The 18173-nt window shown below is 31.6% G+C and overlaps 2 protein-coding genes across 2 annotated transcripts; both read left to right on the top strand.

Moving 5' to 3' along the window:
• The first annotated feature begins 445 nt into the window (after nucleotides 1-445).
• LOC140052537 (deoxyribonuclease-1-like) lies at nucleotides 446-4260 on the top strand. The gene is made up of 8 exons (XM_072098146.1): nucleotides 446-592; nucleotides 960-1048; nucleotides 1470-1553; nucleotides 1881-1996; nucleotides 2441-2553; nucleotides 2681-2826; nucleotides 3478-3573; nucleotides 4205-4260. The coding sequence occupies exons 1-7, from the start codon at nucleotides 446-448 to the stop codon at nucleotides 3512-3514; spliced, it is 732 nt and encodes a 243-aa protein (XP_071954247.1). The 3' UTR covers nucleotides 3515-3573; nucleotides 4205-4260.
• Nucleotides 4261-7044: 2784 nt separating this feature from the next.
• LOC140051614 (uncharacterized) lies at nucleotides 7045-16073 on the top strand. Its single transcript, XM_072096885.1, has 14 exons — nucleotides 7045-7099; nucleotides 7580-7649; nucleotides 8171-8225; nucleotides 8989-9276; nucleotides 9933-10184; nucleotides 10544-10678; nucleotides 11629-11778; nucleotides 11927-12067; nucleotides 13380-13802; nucleotides 14036-14103; nucleotides 14353-14626; nucleotides 15111-15195; nucleotides 15363-15464; nucleotides 15799-16073. The coding sequence occupies exons 3-14, from the start codon at nucleotides 8177-8179 to the stop codon at nucleotides 15914-15916; spliced, it is 2085 nt and encodes a 694-aa protein (XP_071952986.1). The 5' UTR covers nucleotides 7045-7099; nucleotides 7580-7649; nucleotides 8171-8176; the 3' UTR covers nucleotides 15917-16073.
• Nucleotides 16074-18173: the final 2100 nt, after the last annotated feature.

Genomic DNA, 18173 nt, shown 5'->3' on the forward strand with positions numbered 1-18173 from the left:
CCTTTTTGTCGTGTCGATGCATTTCCACCTAAATATTGTCTTAGATAGGACGATAGGCTATCATATTAATGTTCCATTTGCATTAGTATTTAAAAGTAGTGTTTTATTTCGTGTTATTGAAGAAATAAAATAATTGTCATTGTCGGGCGGTTTATTCAATAAAACAACATCGATTTAGTCACCACTTCATTGGATTCAATAGCATTAATTCAATATTGTCTTACTCGAGGGTGACAACAAATGTCTTCAATCGATTCCCTTTTTTCTACAATGTTGCCACCCAAGGCTATATTGAATTTAATGAAGGTGTGGTAAACTAAATCGATGTTTTATTGTATAAAAGTTGGCTGTTTCCCAGCAACATTGTTTCACTCTGCTCCGCCTGGCCGTGGTGTCCATTAAGTTAACAACTTCCGAACGGGATAGTCAGATATTCAATTTTATAATGGCTGTAAGACCACAAATTCTTCTGGCTACATTCTGCCTCATAACTCTCACTCAAGTGTACTCAATAAAGATTGGGTCCTTCAATATTCAACTTTTCGGGCAATCTAAAGTTGCTAAAGATGACGTCGTAGATGTTTTGGTACAGGTATGCTTAAGTATTTTCTTTTTAGTTTTAAACAAAGACATATACATGGCTGCAGTCGCGTGCTTAAGTTAGTGTTTACCGACCAACCGACCGACATATAGTGAGCTGTAGAGTCGCGTTGCACTCTACTAAAGATAAATTAAATAGAACAGAATGGTAAGATAAGTAAGACAAACATAATGTTCTACTTAAATACAAAGATTGCTTTAAAAAAGCTAAATCTAGCAATTATATTTGTTCTGTTCAATTTATGTAACCTCTTCAGCTAGTAGGCCTTCAATCTAATGTATATAGATAAGAATTATAATCAGAATTCTGAACTCTGGTCATACCATAATTGAATGCATTTTGTATTCGTTTGTTTAAGATTTTAAACCGCTATGACTTATTGCTTATCATGGAAATTCGTGATAAAGCCGGTACTGCAATAGTGGAACTATTGGATGCACTCAATAAGTAAGTATAGTGACGTAGTTAGAATGTATACATCAAAATAAATAAATGTAGAATAAAGCCAACAGAAATGGGTTTATTATTCTTTTAAACGAAACCATGTCTGCTAAACTGTAATAAACAATGTTTTTACACAGCTGGTTTAAAAATAGGCGTTATTACAATAATTTTAATATATCAATAATTTATTTTGTAGTAAAATATTTATTTTGATTTGTATATAAATGTGACCCAAACAATTAATATTAAACATTGTAAAAACAGTTAGGCCTAAACAATGCATCACAGAGCTAATACTAATTTACATTCATCTGTCACTACTACTAAATTTATATTAGTGTTTTGATCCAAAGTTTAGTGTTTTTACGACTATTAACACAGATGAACATGTTAATAAATGTTGATAAACTTACCTTAATTTCAGTGTTTCATCAGAAAATTATAAGATGGTCATAAGTAGCAGGACTGGTAGATCAACATCAAAGGAACAATATACATTCTTTTATAAGTAAGTGATTCTACACTGAACATACACAATTTATAATACTTATCTTTAAGAAGTAGTGCCAGAAAATGATTGTGATTTTAATTCCAACTATTTCGATACGATCTTTTATTTTCACGATTTGCATTTTCTATAATTTGCCCAACAAAATTGGTTGTCCTCATCGTCAAATTGGTGATTGTATTTCGCCTCCCCTCTGGACGTCAAACAATTGATCATGAAAACGGCGATGATTTAATCAAGGTTTATCAAATGAGTGCTCTTTATAATAAGTTTTTTTCTGGAAAAATGCTTTAGGCCTAATTTTTTATATTTTTTTGATCTATTAAGGCCTGAACTTTTTGAGGTGACAGACCAATATGAATACGACGATGGTGATGAGGAATTAAAGGAAGATACATTTGAACGGGAACCTTTTATAGTTCGCTTCAGTTCTCCATCAACATGTAGGTTGTTTTTGTTTTCTCTTTTGTGGCGTACATACCACTTGTATTTACATTAGTATCATCATAGTCATGCCATCACCACATATTATTTTCATTATATACATAGTATCACATTGTTTTTTTCTAATGTTTTTTTTGTATCAGTGATCAACTTCATCAGTGGTATAACATTTTAAATTTTGTAAATTCACTTTATATTACATATTACCTCTTTAAGTTAAGTTGTTACTAACAATATTATATTCTAATCAAAGGGCCTACACAATACATCTGTTTTTATAAGTAGGTTTGTTAATTATGGCTTGTTCCATGAAAGGTTTAATATAGGCCTACTTTGCACATTTATACTCAACAACAAAAAAAGTACAAAAATGCAACAGTGGAACAATTTAGTTAATAATTAATTATTGTCTTCTATTGTTTCAATTTTAATTGCTACTGCAGTGGTGAAAGATTTTGCAATGGTTGGTATACATACTAAACCTGATGATGCCTTTAATGAAATTGACACTCTGGCTGACGTGTATGATGACATAACAGAGAAGTGGAACATCGAGGTAAAAGAACAGATTGTCTAACAACTTTAATTAACTATGCACGTGGCATGCCAACATATATCGATTTTTGTATAAATAAGTAGTATTTATTTTCTGCTTTAAAATTCATCAATATTACTTTTAACAGGATGTCATTATAGCTGGAGATTTCAATGCAGGTTGTTCGTATGTTAAAGATTGGACTGGTAATCGACTGAGACAAGATAGATTCAAGTGGCTGGTAAAAGATGATGCAGACACTAATGTTGCTCACAAGCAATGTCCATATGACAGGTAAGATTTCTAAGACTCTGTCTACACTATCAAACTTTATGTGACAACAAATGTGATGTGCTCATATATTTTTTATTTTATTTTTATTAAACTTTGTTTAATTGTTTAATGAGCCGGAGCTGACATGCATGAGGTGATCAACACAAAAACGGGAACATAAATACAAAAAGACGAGAAAAAGGAAAACAAAAGGAGTGACCAACAAAAATATAAATAATATATATGGACATGATGATGTCATATCACTACCATATTTAGGCATATCACTACCTTATTTGAACATATCACACTTTTTTGTCAAACTAAGTTTGATATTGTAAACATAGCTTAACAATAGGATAAAGGAATGATGAATGAAATGTCAAATATCCCGATATCATCATCACCATCATCATCATCATCATTCCAGTAGAATTCATAATAAGGTGACACCTTTCTCATTAGTGTAAGTGTTAAAACACATATTTCCATTCTTTCCCCTGAATAGGGTGTGATGCAGTGATGTGTTGTCAGTGCTTCAGACAAGCAATTATTAAACCAGCACGGCATGAACATGAGCTACATTTAAACAAACTATAATAACAAGAAACAGTGACGAGTACTTTGAATTAACCTTGCAATGGTTTTGTTTGCTATTTCACAATTTCACAGATTTGTTATTGGTGGAACAGTCTTTTTGAAGGAGTGAAACCACAGTCAACACAAGTGTTTAATTTTAGTGCTAAATATGGGCTGGATGAAGAATTTGTAAGTATAGTATTTAAAAATGTAATTTTATTGGTAGGCTTATTGCATTTAATTGAAAATCGATATCACTGTTGTCGCTCCCAATTATGACTATTTAATATTAATAAATTACTATTAATTATTAATACCAGATACAGGTATTCCCTGGTAGGGTCGAATTAATTCCGTCTTGTTTGAAGTTTTGATTTAAGTTAATTTGTTAGTTATTGAATCAATTGAATGTTTGCTACTTTAAACATTTATATAAAGTTCCATTGATTTCCAACAGTTAATATTATTGTAAATAATGACACAATGCTGATACAGGTATATAGTTGGAAATTACTATAATATTGTACGGTTCACTAAAATAATTAAAAAGTGAATTGTTAGATATTAAATACAAAGAAACTAAATTATAGATTTATGTGCTGATTGAAAAAGGAAATGTTAATGGAATTTATGAAGAGGTCATAGTTAGACATCAACAGTGTTACTCACCATGCAAATATGAATGTTGAGAATAAATGCAGGATACACTCAATAAAGAAAACAAATTACAAAATTATAACCATTGCAGATATATTTTTATATAGGCCCTAATAATATTTTTGTCTTCATATCAAATATTAACCTTGTTTCAATTTTGTAGACAAAGACAGTTAGCGACCACTATCCAATCGAATTCCAGCTTTTAGAGATTCAAAGGTAAATATGTAGAATATTATAGATTAAAGCCTGGTTTCCATTAAAATCGCTACACGCGCAGATGTCGCCGACGCAATCGGGAAGGCTCCCCGATTCATCGCAGTCAAATCGGCAAAGTTCAACCATGTTCAACTTTGCCGATTTTGTCGGCGATGAATCGTATACGCGTACTAGATCCCCGATAAACTCTAGCGTTTCCATAGAATCGCTACGCTCTGTCATGTAGCGATTTTATGGAAACCAGGCTTAACATTCTGTGTATTAATAACAAGTGACATTTGTTATTAAACATGTATGACCAATAAGGTTAATTATGAAGACGATACCGTACAGTATATATTCTATTCTATACTCGCTTTAAAAAAAATTTCTCTCCCGAATAAATGCCCCCACCCATAGAACGTTTATTTTCTTGAATAAACGTCCGCCACATGAATACGATATTGTATTATAACACATTTATGTTTTTTATGTTTATTAGTAGAATTCATCACTTTCATGATCTACAATACTACTGTATTTTATCAGTTCTTGATATAATAAATCTGTTGTTTTTTTTCGTATCCTGGGCAAATTGATTTGATTATGTTACCATATTAAAATAAACGCTTCCCTCGAATAAGCGTCCCCCACCCCGAGCAATAAACGCCTTGGGGCATTTATTCGTATGTAATATGTTTCTGTTTTTATTTAAGCCCCGAAGTCCTACATAATGTAGAAGAAGAGATGACACGTTTAGTACTCGACGAATTGTAGATAGATTACTTGGATAGTACCAAGTGACCTAGGCCACTTATTGCACGTGAGAAATAAAACATGGAACTCAGCAACAGATCCAATAGAAGCGTAAACAATGCAGTAATAATTAATGTGCATCACCTCAACAGTTATTCATAGATAGAGTGTGCAAAAAAAAAAAGACCATAGGAAGACCATAGATTAATGAACCAAATAAAAAAATATTTAAAAGGGAAAAATGTAGATATTAACACAATAACAAACCATTCTGCACTAAACTGAACAAGGTCATTTACTGACCGACCGACCAACCGACCAACCGAAATTGCTGGAAATGTTTAAAACATTTATATTTTCCTCCAAGTAGTAATATCTACTGTCAAAATAACGAAAAAATATGAATATGAGGTAGTGTTTACCGATCAACCGAAGTTGCTGAAAATGCTAAAAAATGACATAGTGAGCTATAGAGTCGCGTTTGCACGCGACTAAAAATGGAAACAAATCGTGGATCGTGTTTGAATGACGTAAAACATTTTTAAGAAAAAGAGAAACATCTAATTTCAATCCAAATTATATATATATAACTTTATTCACGATCTCAGATTAATACAAAGTACATACACAATTAATTGAAGTTGTAGTTACAAATTCATTAATTTTTTTCAGGCAAAATATAGTGAGGAACTATAACTAGACTAGTTATAGCAACATTTTAGGTGCGATGATCTTGTAACTCACCAACAATGAGAATATAATATTTGTCTCATCAATAAACATGCGTTATGTTAATGCCTTTCCCATCCAAAAATAGTTTAAGTAGACATGTCACGTTTGTTTGCAGTTAAAGTATAGGGCCTAATATATTGTCGAGTATGTTTGCAGTTAAAGTATATGTTGTCAATTATGTTTGCAGTTAAATTAGTTTTCTTTATAATTAATGTATTAAGATTGTTGTAGTACGGTAGATTGTTATGCGGTGTGTACTGATGTGTTATTTAATATTGTACTCTATGGTATGGCCTAATAAATTATATTTCTTACGATTTTGTATGATGTGTTCATTATTAAAAAATATTTAATTTACCACGTAAGACATTCCTGGTACTGTATCTAGTTTTCTCCAGTATCATAGAAATTTAGTAATACATCATATGTATCTCCTAGCATTATACCATAACCCTTGAACTTACAAAATACAGGCATCCCATATGATATCAATATGATAATATGATATCAATGAGATGCTGTATTTACAAGGAAGAGTGAATTCATTCTTCCCTGGTATTACCATATTCCTATGATAGGCCTAATGGGACAATATTATAGTACAGTATGTAGAGATACAGCACTGTATAAGTACAAAGAGGCTGGGTACCAGGTACAAAAAGTTATGCAATTATATTCGCTTAAATTGCCTTATTAGAGAGGTTTCGCAATCTTACGAATACGATAACGAAAACGGACACGTCACGCACACGTATTCGTTTTCGTAAGCCATAAACAAATCTGTTTCGGATGGCAACGAAATATCGAGGCGCGTCCAAAATATGACTGCGGTAAATTTGAGCGAAGCGCAGGTACGTGTTGCTTGGTGCTTGGCTGCCTAGGCCAAGCGTAACATCAAAGCGAGTGAGGACTTTAAAAACTGCTATTTATCTAAATTGACCTGGCATTTTAGTAAATTACTTTAGTAAATTACTTTCAATAAATCTATAATTATATTATAATCATGAATCATTCCTAATTCAATTGCAAAATGTGCAAAATAGATCAAAAACTATACTCGTTTTGTAGTTACGAATATGACTGGTGATATTCGTCAACACGAATACGCTTTACGAATATGAAATGTGGATCAGCTCAAAAGTTTCACAAATGTATGACGTATCCGTTTTCGTTATCGTATTCGTAAGGTTGCGAAACCTCCCTATTGTTAAAGATTATACGACAAAAACACATTTGTAACCTTTGTGTGTTTTATACAATACGGTTGTTATCGAAACTGTTTTCAATTCACTTCCTCATTCTGTTCAGCAGAGCAAAGATAAGTTAAACGATTTTACAAGTTTGTTGCTAAAACTAAATTCAGAAACTAATCGTAAGTATTCTTTATTCTTACATGGCATCTTTCATGGTGTATGCATTTTCTTGAGCAAAGAGCCGATCTCTTCTTCGTCAATTTAAGTTTCAATTGAGTTTATTCCCGAGTTTATTGTACAAAGATGGGTTCCAGGTTAGTATAGATTGGATCATGTTTGACACTGTCGGTTCCCAGTTCTAAATTTGTAATCGTAATCAGTACCCACCGACAAAGGTATGTTTTTATTAGTTGCCTAAACACTATTTAACGACGCAACGAATCATCAACGACTGTATTAAACAAAATTGTATCACTTGAATTTTAAATTATACTAGGCGTACTGAATTATTACGACATTTCCAATGCTTCCAACTGGTCTATTTAAATTGTATATCAACAGATAAAAAGAAAGCAGTCAGTCAGACAGACAAACAGACAATATTTATATTATTTTTCTATGAAAAATGGGTATCCATACTTTTCTTTTTCGTTTATTAGACCATATGCCTACTTCCACAAGTACACTGGGTTTAGGACCACATTGATTTCCTTCCGGACTCGAAGCTCCGTAAGTATTATTATTAGGTATTTCAGGAAGTTCGACAAAGTGTGCCTAGATAGAGGAAAGCTATGCAGTAATTTTTAAAACACACCTGCAGATGATAAGAGATCAAGTTAAGTTTTTAATATTAAATAGAATAGTAGGCCTATTATACATGTCTTGTAATTATAATATTTGTTTTAAAGTGTGGTGATCTATACGGAGGTCTTATATAAGATATTAAAAGAATGGTTATATTTAGATGGTTAAAACAACCAGAACGAATAATTGTTTTACTGGGCGGTTGTCTTTATGGAGAGATTCTTATCATAAACTCTCAGTATTAGCACAACATTCAGCACTTAATAAATGTTACATTGTTTGAACACAGTATCAAAACGCAATATGATAATACTCATTATTTAATTTATTTCACATGCAATTTTATATTTTTTTTACAGTATTGTTTTTATTTGTAATTAATAATTAATTAATCAATATCGAATGAGGTAACACATAAATAAGTTTTTATAACTTTTATAATTTAGAAAAGTATGGTTGTCATAGTTGTAATCTTGCTTCAAGTTATAACTTCATGTCTGGGTAAGTTTTTAAATGTTTCCATGAAAAACTAGCATGCAATTATTCCTTTAGTTAATTAACTTGTCAAAGTTTAAAAATGCTGACCCCCTGCGTTTGGTAACCATTCTATGTGGAAAATAATTACTATGTCATAGTTTAAAATTAAATTTCTTTAGGAATTATTTGTGCACAGGCCAGTTATCTAAAATAATCTAAATTTAATATTTTCTGCCTTAATTTATCATCGCCGAAATGCATTTTAGGTATAAGAAAAGATCTCAAACCCATTTAAATATATTAATCTTCTATAAGTCACAAAATAAACTAATTCTATTTTTATCTTGGAATTTTCAAATGGCGCCCCTTTTAATTTTTATGTCATGATTTGATATCTTAAAACGTACAACTTACTGTTTTTAATTAAAAATGTAAATTATTGCTTACATGCATTTCAAACTTAGGCATACTTTTGCTGATTGAATACGAGTCTTAAATTATTTCGGTTAATTCACTCTTTTTTTCTGTATTGATGTGTCATTCTTGCCATTTTTAAATAGGGATGGATTCAGCACAATTCACTGCTTTGTCCGACGTTTGTCATGCATAGTCTTAAAAATTTACCACTCCAGAGTTCGCTTCCATATATTGGTAGCAGGCCTTTTTCTTTAGTAATTTTTTTAACATGATATCGTGTGAAAATGATTTGCTGCCTGCCTGCCTGAACGAATGATGAATTGCAACATTAATCAAATATGGTAAATCATATACGTCTTTTCTGCTCTAGGAAATGAAGAATATATAACAGTTCTGAATCAAAATCCACAAAGCAATGTTGACACGTATTATCAATGTTATACTCCTACTGGTTATACTGATTATATTTTGAGTTACGGGAGATCATTTTCAGTAGCGAATGATGAAAGTTTAGATGAAAAATCGTGGACCGACGTGCCGCGTGATAATCCGCGTAGATATGTTGTAGAAGATCCAGTAGGCATGGGAGTATACTATTGGAAGATAGTAAACAATGATGACACCACAGTGGTTCAAACTATTAAAATAAGAGACGATGGTAAGTAAGTAAGTAAGTAATATTGTATTGTTCCAAGAACAGTACAATTTATAAAACAGCATAAAATATGAATGAAAATAAATACATAGAGTAATACAACAAAGACTTGGAAAGAAAAAGAAAACATGGAAAGCAGGAGATAACCCTGGTATTTTGTTATTTATTTTATTTTATTTTCAATCTTTCAAAAATCAGAAACAATTAACGGGCTGTCTAGGTAAAGCAAAAGTTTAAAAAACTGTCATCAAATTAGAAACTGAATAAACGTTTTATAAAGAAACGACTATAAAAAAAAAATAGTATAGGCCTGAAAAGATTATTTGTATTTCTACTTACTGTTTGCTTAAACGTGTTAACGTTGGTGTAGCTTGTGATCTAGCCATTTTCACCAACCTCATTGTTTTTTTTCTTTTTAGTTTTAGTATTTCTGTATCTTAAAAAGCTTAATATTCATTGTATTTCATTGTTAGTGACGTGATTATTTTAAATAAATACGGAATTAAAATGTTTGTTAAAATATACTTAATTACGCAACTATTTGTATACATTAGAGATGACGTCACAATCAATTGGTTATTCCTATTTAACTGTTAGTAAACGTAAGTATTTTTTTTTATCAAAATGCTACGATAAATGTTCTTTTCTACAACCAACAGCCTTAATAACGCCTGGTAATTCTAAAAACACAGTAACTGTAAACGTTGGAGATGACGTCACAATTAGATTTAACACTCATTTGAACAGTAATTTAGCCTGGAATAAAGATGGCTTCAATAACATACAGGTTGGAACGGAAAAGAGCATGACCTTTGACCAGGTAGAGACCAGTAATGCTGGTGTTTACGAGATGTATGAGGATGGAAACCGTGATCATCGTAGACATGCGTTTATCAAGTTGATTGTACGAGGTAATATGTCATGCCATAAACGGTAATAACGATGATTGCTTTGTCAGTTGAGGCGCCGGTTATGAACTCCTGAATATAGGCCCCTATACATAATTAACTCACCATCGGATATTTTACGGCGGTCGAAATGAACGTGACTGTGACGTAATGGTCTAGACCTAAAATGAAGAAAGAATCAATATTTCATGTATGTAGGCCTAATGTACATGAAATGTATGTATGTAATGTATACATAATACATTAACAAATACATTACATAATCAGTGACAACATGACGATGATAATATATGTTGTAACATGACTGACATTTTGTGACATTATGTTTTCGATTTTCTACTTGATTTTCCCCCCTTTTATAGCTTGTCCACATCAAAAATGGGGTCCACCTGACTGCACTGGTGAATGTGAATACTGCTATAATGGAGGTGTATGTGATGATAAAACAGGATTTTGTATCTGTGCACCTGGATTTAGTGGATCTACATGTGAAACAGGTGAGACTGTGCTAAATGAAGACCATCAATCAACAGCACAAACAAATAAATTTTATTGACACACAATTAGGCCTACCTTACGGTGCGTATTCCTAAATTTTAGATATAGATTTATTTGAATGATCTATCAGCTAGATAGATTGAACTAAATTGTATGCAAATTAACCAGCCCTGAAGAAAAGTAATGTACAATATTTAATTTGTATATAGGTTTAGCGAATAACCATGATTTAAATGTGTGTGTATTGGTGTGCACGTGAGGATTTAGTAAATATTCAAAATAATTGTGTGTTAAATATTATATAAATTGTATGTATTGTATGTTAAAAAAATAATTTAGTTTTTGCAGTTTCATTAAATGGCTTATACTATTGATTCCCACTCGTAAGTTCGGTGGTATGGTACATGCTAAGCTATATTGAAACTAGCGAAAGGCAGTATATTTATACCAACTCTTGTGCATGGTTTTATTTAAACAAAACTTTATTATTGTAATTATCTATTTATAAATTGCTCTCGTCTTCTCTTCACTGGATTAAAAATATTGTCTACCTGTGTGCGACGCTTAACACTACGCGATCATTATAAACCCAGGTCGACTTTCATGGCTTTCTGTTAAGTAACGATCTTCAAAATCCAGATTTAAACTTTTAAATCTTATTATTTTTCCAATCTGGGTATTTTACATCACTAAATTAAGAAAACAATATAAATAAAACTGCCTCCGACTTTGCTACGAAGAACTTTGTCAAGCATTCACTCAATTTCATTTACTTTTTTCTTTTTAATATTAATTTAAAAATTCAGTTTACAATGTGCATTTTTATTTGAGAAAAAACAAAACCATATGCTACATAGATAGTGATAGATGTGACAGTGTAGTAAACTGTGTTTAAATTTAAACATATAGTTTCTAGTAGTATAGTTTTTTTATCCATTTTCTATTTTAGAATGCGGTGGAAATAAACATGGTTGGAATTGTGAACATTTTTGTACCCAACACGATGATCTTACTGCATGTAAAGATAAACAGTTCTGTTTACCTGATCCATATGGATGTAGCTGTGTTACCGGTTACAAAGGATTAAAATGTAACACAGGTAACAAAAAAAGTTTTTATCTGAGCGTTAGGCCTACTGAATATACGACTCGCGGTAGCCTAACTAATATAAGTAATACGGATTATTGCAGTGGTCTTTAACATAATTATTTAATTGAATTATGTTATGTTATTAATATTGCATCCAGAATGTTCGTCGGGTACATTTGGTGCAGATTGTGCCCAAACTTGTCATTGTAAACAAGGTGGTTGTAATCGATATACAGGAATATGCACTGACACTCAAGACTCATCTTGTGCATTTCCATGGAAAGGAACTAACTGTCAAGGTAAACCAATATTGTACAATTACATAGACATACTAATATAACTACTAAAATGAAAGTAGGATGAACCAACAAAAAGACTAAAAAGAAGATGTTACACTCCTGACGAGGACGCTGAATAAATTAGTATTTTATGTTTTATAATTTATTTTTTTTTAGTAATGAATTGGACGAATCCACAGAATACAATATTTGGTTTTAAATGAATGACATAAGATAAGATAAGATAACTTTTATTGATCCTCAAAAAGGAAATTCATTGCTCGTCATAATAACAAAGAAAACACAATAAAAACAAATATAGCATAAAACTATTCATATCAAAACATCTAAAAAATTACAAGATAAAATTATCTTCTTGACTTCCTGTTGTACTGGATGATACCGGAGGGAATAAAGGATTTAGCAAATCGATTGGTTTTCACACTGAGGAGCCTCAATCTACCACTTGGATTACCGTTGGTCTATGATCACTTTGTGGAGAGGATGAGAGGCATCCGACTCAATGCATTCGAAATCTTTCTGTAGGTGTTCTAGGTGCACATCGGTAAAGGAAGGCAGTTCCAGACCAATCATTTTACCAGCCCGACGGATGAAAGTTTCAAGGCGTCCTTTATTCCCTCCGGTAACATTACCAGCCCAACAGGCAGAGAGGCAGTACGTCCAAACACTACATATAACGGATCTATAGAACGAAAGGAACATCAAATCACAGGAGTTAAATTTATATAAAGTTGTCATACAATACATTCTGGGATTTAATTTTTTGCTGATGAAGTCTATATGGTCTCCCCAACTCAGTTTATCATTGAAAACAATTCCTAGATACTTGTACTGGTCAACAATTTCAATTTCTTTACCTTTGATAGTGATTGGTTGAAAATTAAATTTATGTTTAGTCCTAAAATCAATGATCATCTCCTTTGTTTTTGATGCATTTATTTGGAGATAATTATCGTCACAAAATTTAACAAATCTTTTACATACAAAGTTTTCTAATGTTTTGAAAGAAATTTCTAGGAATTCACTCCGATTTAGGTGATTATCAAAAACCTCGTATATACCATTCTATATCTCGTATGTAGCTACTTAAGCAATACGTGTTCCGATTAACATTTTCTGCTTTCTGATCGGTTATTTATCAAAATATTAGGTATATGCCTAAAATTCCATTTGAGAAAAACCCGGAAACACGAAGTTTTGTTAGTATAGTGATGATGTACTGTAGTATTGGCATCATGCAATAAAGATTATTGTATCTCACTCATGTTTCTAAAAATGAAATATATACATTTGTGGGCAAACTTTTTTGTAGAATGTCAGTCTAAACGGTTTGGAGAAAACTGTGACATTGATTGTACCAAACCATGTGAATGTCACCGACTAAATGGAAAGTGCATCCAAGGGACATGTTTTTCTGGTTTTCTTGAACCAAATTGTGTACCTACATATGACGGAAGCTTGATAGCTAATGCTTCAAGTTCTTCTATCACTATTGAATGGACGCCGTGGAGTACTGATAATGGAGAGGAAGACCTGGTTATTGGATACTTTTTATATCACAAACTAAGCAATACTGATGACTGGAAAAAGGAATTCTTCAATACTTCCTTATCAGGTACTGTTACAAGGTTAATAGTGGACACACACTATACTTTAGGTGTTTCAGCTATGAGAGCTGGCGAAGAAGGTGAAGGACCAATTGGAGGGATAATCACAGTAACAACACTTTGCGGAAGTAAGTATCTAATTATAAATGATATATTATATATGTAATTTGGCGCAAATTTAATTAGTGAGTAGAAATAAAACCATGAAAGAACATAATTTATTATTGAGAGTTTATGTTATTCATACTTGTGAATCATGGAATAAATATATCCATACAATCTTATGTATCAACTGTGGCAAACTAACATTGTTACTAGGCTTCTTCAAATAACAAAAAAATAAACAACAATTTTTTAACAGAACCTTCTCCAGTTGAGAACGTAAAACTCCAAACACCTTCAAACACTGGTATTATTGTTACATGGATAGTAAGTACAATTCTAGAGATTTGTTGTTAATACTCATTTCGTCGTTTTATACGAAATATATTCTGTGGATTCTCATACTTTACTGAACGCGTCGAATGAGTTAATCGGTTACATACTGTAAATCGGTTGACAGAAGGAACTTTCCAAATGTAAAATTGTCCCAAACAATCATTTATGTTTCGTACTATCACATATTTATTACAATTATAACGTTTTCTATACATTGCGTTCTTTCCGTTCGTTTTTTAGGGAAAACTTGACGCTGAGTCATTGAAATGCTCAACTGCGGTATTTGACTATAGAGTATACCTAAAAGTAATCAACAATAAAGGATATCGGGAAGAGGTTTACCAGACAAAAACAAATCAATTTAAAATTGAAAATGTTGAAGTAGATGACACTTATGCTATCTTAGTCACTGTGTCTAATAAAGACAGTGAGAGTGAACCAGTTAGCATTTTAAACGTACCAGAACAAGGTAATGCTGAACAAGGTACTACTGAACAAGATACTGCTGAACAAGGTACTGCTGAACAATGTCTACTGCTAAACCTAAACTAAAACCTTTATGCATTTGATTATAATAATAATTGTCTAATTGATTGATTTTGAATAAACTGAGATGAAGTTGAATTCCTCTCAAAACCCTTACAAATTCAACATTCAAAGTTTAAGATCTAGGTCTACCTCATCTGTTTTGTTTCAATTCAATGATACAGAACTCACAATTATGTGACACATAAGTAACGTTAAATCACGAATTTTGTCTATAAAATTGGACAGATATTTGTAAGGAGAATCGGATACATTCCTAAAGTCAAATTAATATTTTATTTTCTACCTTTTCGTTTGTTTTGAAGCTGCCATATCACGTTCATATCTATTCTGCTTTAGCTTCATATTTAACCCATTTTGACTCACCTAATTAAGCATTTCCTTTTACGTCATTATGTATTACATCACATCTTAAACATCCACATGATTTGTTTGTATTATTTGTTTCTAAGAAAATGCAAACGGAATCATTGCTGGAGGTGCTGCGGCAGCAGGGGTGTGTTTTGGAGTCATCATTACTATTATGGTTACGATCTGGTAATTTATCCAATATCAATTTTATATTTTAAAATATTTAGAATATTAGATAAAATTTGTTATTATGTATTTTAATTGTTTGTTTGTGAGCCATTCTAAGTTTCAAAACCATTGTAGGCAGAATGTTAAAGTTTAAAAGTGATGATCTATCTTGCTTGTTTCTAAAGTAAACAAAGACTTCGGAAGAATGTGAGTAAACCTGATGCAGCAAATGATCCACAAGTCTACTATAACACTGCAAGTAACAATTACAACAATTTTGCACCAGGGTAAATTTGTTTTCTTATACATTTTTTTACATGTTTTATGTTTCTTATATGTTATCTTCTATCGTTTTGATTTAGCTTTTTATTTATTCAGTCACTGATGCCCACTAAGCATTGTCAATTTTCAGCTATAGGCCTAATACGATAATACGATATATAGACGATAAATGGATGGATATAGCGAACAAACAAATATAGGCCTACAAACAGTAATACGTAACTATCTATAATAAAGGCCTATAACATTTTTTTATAGAAAGATAAATGTGAATATGAAAGAATTTGACATATTTCAAATTAATGATTAATAATTTTTTCCTTCATTTCTTAATTCAAGACAAAACCAAGACAGATTGTATGACGTAACTGATGCTGATTATGCTACAGTCACTGGTCGTCCTGTTTACAGTAACACAGCACAGACATCAGAAATGAGAGAAGACCAACACAGATAAAATCAAGAACTGAAATCCTTTATCGAAACTATATTATTCTTTGATAAATAACAAAATAATGAATGATTATACTAAACTGTTCATTGATGGAATCACTATTTGTTGACATCTTATTGGGGTTGAGCATCATTCGTTATTGATAATAAATATTATATTAATCCAACATATTAAAATGTATACTAATGATTAATGGTGTTGATATTAGTTATATAAAATAACGTTATGTTGTAATCTAAACTTATTTAATGTATGTCAATGAAATGGTGTATTTTATTCATTTATATATAACTTGTATTATTCATTATTTTTATTGTATAATAGAGCTCCATGTTTGTTATGATTGGTTATTACATTTTGCATTAATATTATACATTTTCAACGTTTGTAATACCGTATTTAGGTATTCTTAAGTTGGCTTCGTTTCAAGGTAGTCTTCTTTTCTGAATGGGCTTTTTTTCGAGATTACTTTTGCAAACTAAAGAGGGTTGAAATACTTATTTATCAACCTTAAATCATCTGGGATATTTTTTCACAGCTTTGCATCAGAATACCTGATAGAGACGTGGTGTCCCATGTTTGTTCGATATTTTGGTATATACACATTTTTCTAGTCTGTGACCTTGTTGAATAATGAAAATTAATCAATAACAAATATTTATGAATTGTCTCCGGAAGTTTACCATGTATAATATCATGAACAAATAAAATATTTTAATACTGATAAATAAAGAAGCGACCTCTATTTGTAGTAGTATTTATTTATTGACAATTTTTATTTACCATGCATTTGTATACAATTTTTTACTGTATTTTATCACTTGTCGATGTAATACATGTTACCGTATTACACACACTCCTTCGAGTAAAGCCCCACCCCCTCCCGCTTATTCGAATAAATACGGGAGCCATTTTTTAAAGAATGAATGACTTGATATTTTATTTAAAACAAAAATGAATATCGTATTTTACCAATTACCAGTAATCACTCAAACCGGTAGGCCTATTATAGATCGTGTTTATTTATTTTAATTACACTGTATCATGTTTAATAGCAACAATAAACAGCCTGCAGTATCGGCGACAGTCATCGAATAACGATGTAGGAAAAGAGGCTACTGTATTAGTATCAGAAGACACAACTATGAATATATAATCAAAAACGAAACACCTTTATAATTCCTTTGTGTGTTTTGTTGATTTTGAAAACAAGCTAGTACGATAGCTTTTTCATCAACAATATGTCTGAAATGTTTTGACAAACAGTTCTGGAAGACTTTTGAAAATACTTTCTGCTCTGTTGAACAACAGAACGAGGAAGTTCCATGAGGAAGTTCCTTGTCTAGTTCAGCAAATCAGAGAGAACGTAAGTTTAGGACAAGCATTAAATTAAGAAACAAATTGTAAGTATTCGAAATTTATTATTTATTTACAGCTCTTTTTTGTCAGTTGAGAGCTTAAGTTTAATCGAGGTTATTGTTAAGAGATGAGTTCTAAGTTAGTATAGAATGGTTGGTCATCGTATCTTTTGATGTAGGCCTATAATGTCTTTATAATTTGAAATCAATAACCAGTACCCGTCGCTTTCACCACAATGCTTGGTATTAAGAGATCGTTTGAAACAAATTCAATAATAATTTTACTTTCATATACAGATATTATACAACAAAGGTCAGTTACACGTGATAAATATCTCAAATAATAATGTGGTAAACAAATTGGTTGTAGTAGCCTATCTATATATAAATTTACGTAAGGGCAAAATTCGGTAAATCGCGCGTTATTTCTAGAATGTTTACTCGATGGTATATAAAGTTGGTTCGTACTTTCGGTACTGATTTTAACCACCTGGTGTAACCCTGTTTACTAATTAAATTGAGTTCGATAATTAGTTATTGACGATTAAAACGAATTTAGGTTCAACAATTTGCCCCAAATAGGGGTGTTTTTCGATGGTGGTATACACTGTCTAATGGATGTCCGTCTTGAAAAATACCCGCAGACAATAATACGAGGATGCTTCGCATTTTCCTATCTCCTCCTACGATAATTGTTTTTAATGGCTGAAAACAGGTTGAACAGCTCGATTATAGCATCATAATGTTGAAGACAGGCCGATTTTCTTTAAAAAATACTATTTTGATAGATTTAATATACGTTTATACAAATGTATTGATTTGCGATGAATGGAACATTCCAATCTCTGTTCCACAAGTGTCTATTCCCTCAGGCGTCGTAAAGGCAAGTACAGGTACTGTAT

The sequence above is a fragment of the Antedon mediterranea genome, chromosome 6, assembly GCF_964355755.1.
Source record: "Antedon mediterranea chromosome 6, ecAntMedi1.1, whole genome shotgun sequence".
Taxonomy (NCBI): domain Eukaryota; kingdom Metazoa; phylum Echinodermata; class Crinoidea; order Comatulida; family Antedonidae; genus Antedon; species Antedon mediterranea.

Coding starts and splice junctions, on each gene's coding strand:
- LOC140052537 (XM_072098146.1), top strand. CDS start 446: ATGGCTGTAAGACCACAAATTCTTCTGGCTACATTCTGCCTCATAACT. Junction 1,049..1,469: donor CTATTGGATGCACTCAATAA/GTAAGTATAGTG, acceptor CCTTAATTTCAG/TGTTTCATCAGAAAATTATA. Junction 1,554..1,880: donor CAATATACATTCTTTTATAA/GTAAGTGATTCT, acceptor TGATCTATTAAG/GCCTGAACTTTTTGAGGTGA.
- LOC140051614 (XM_072096885.1), top strand. CDS start 8,177: ATGGTTGTCATAGTTGTAATCTTGCTTCAAGTTATAACTTCATGTCTG. Junction 12,068..13,379: donor GAAAGGAACTAACTGTCAAG/GTAAACCAATAT, acceptor ACTTTTTTGTAG/AATGTCAGTCTAAACGGTTT. Junction 15,465..15,798: donor TACAACAATTTTGCACCAGG/GTAAATTTGTTT, acceptor TCTTAATTCAAG/ACAAAACCAAGACAGATTGT.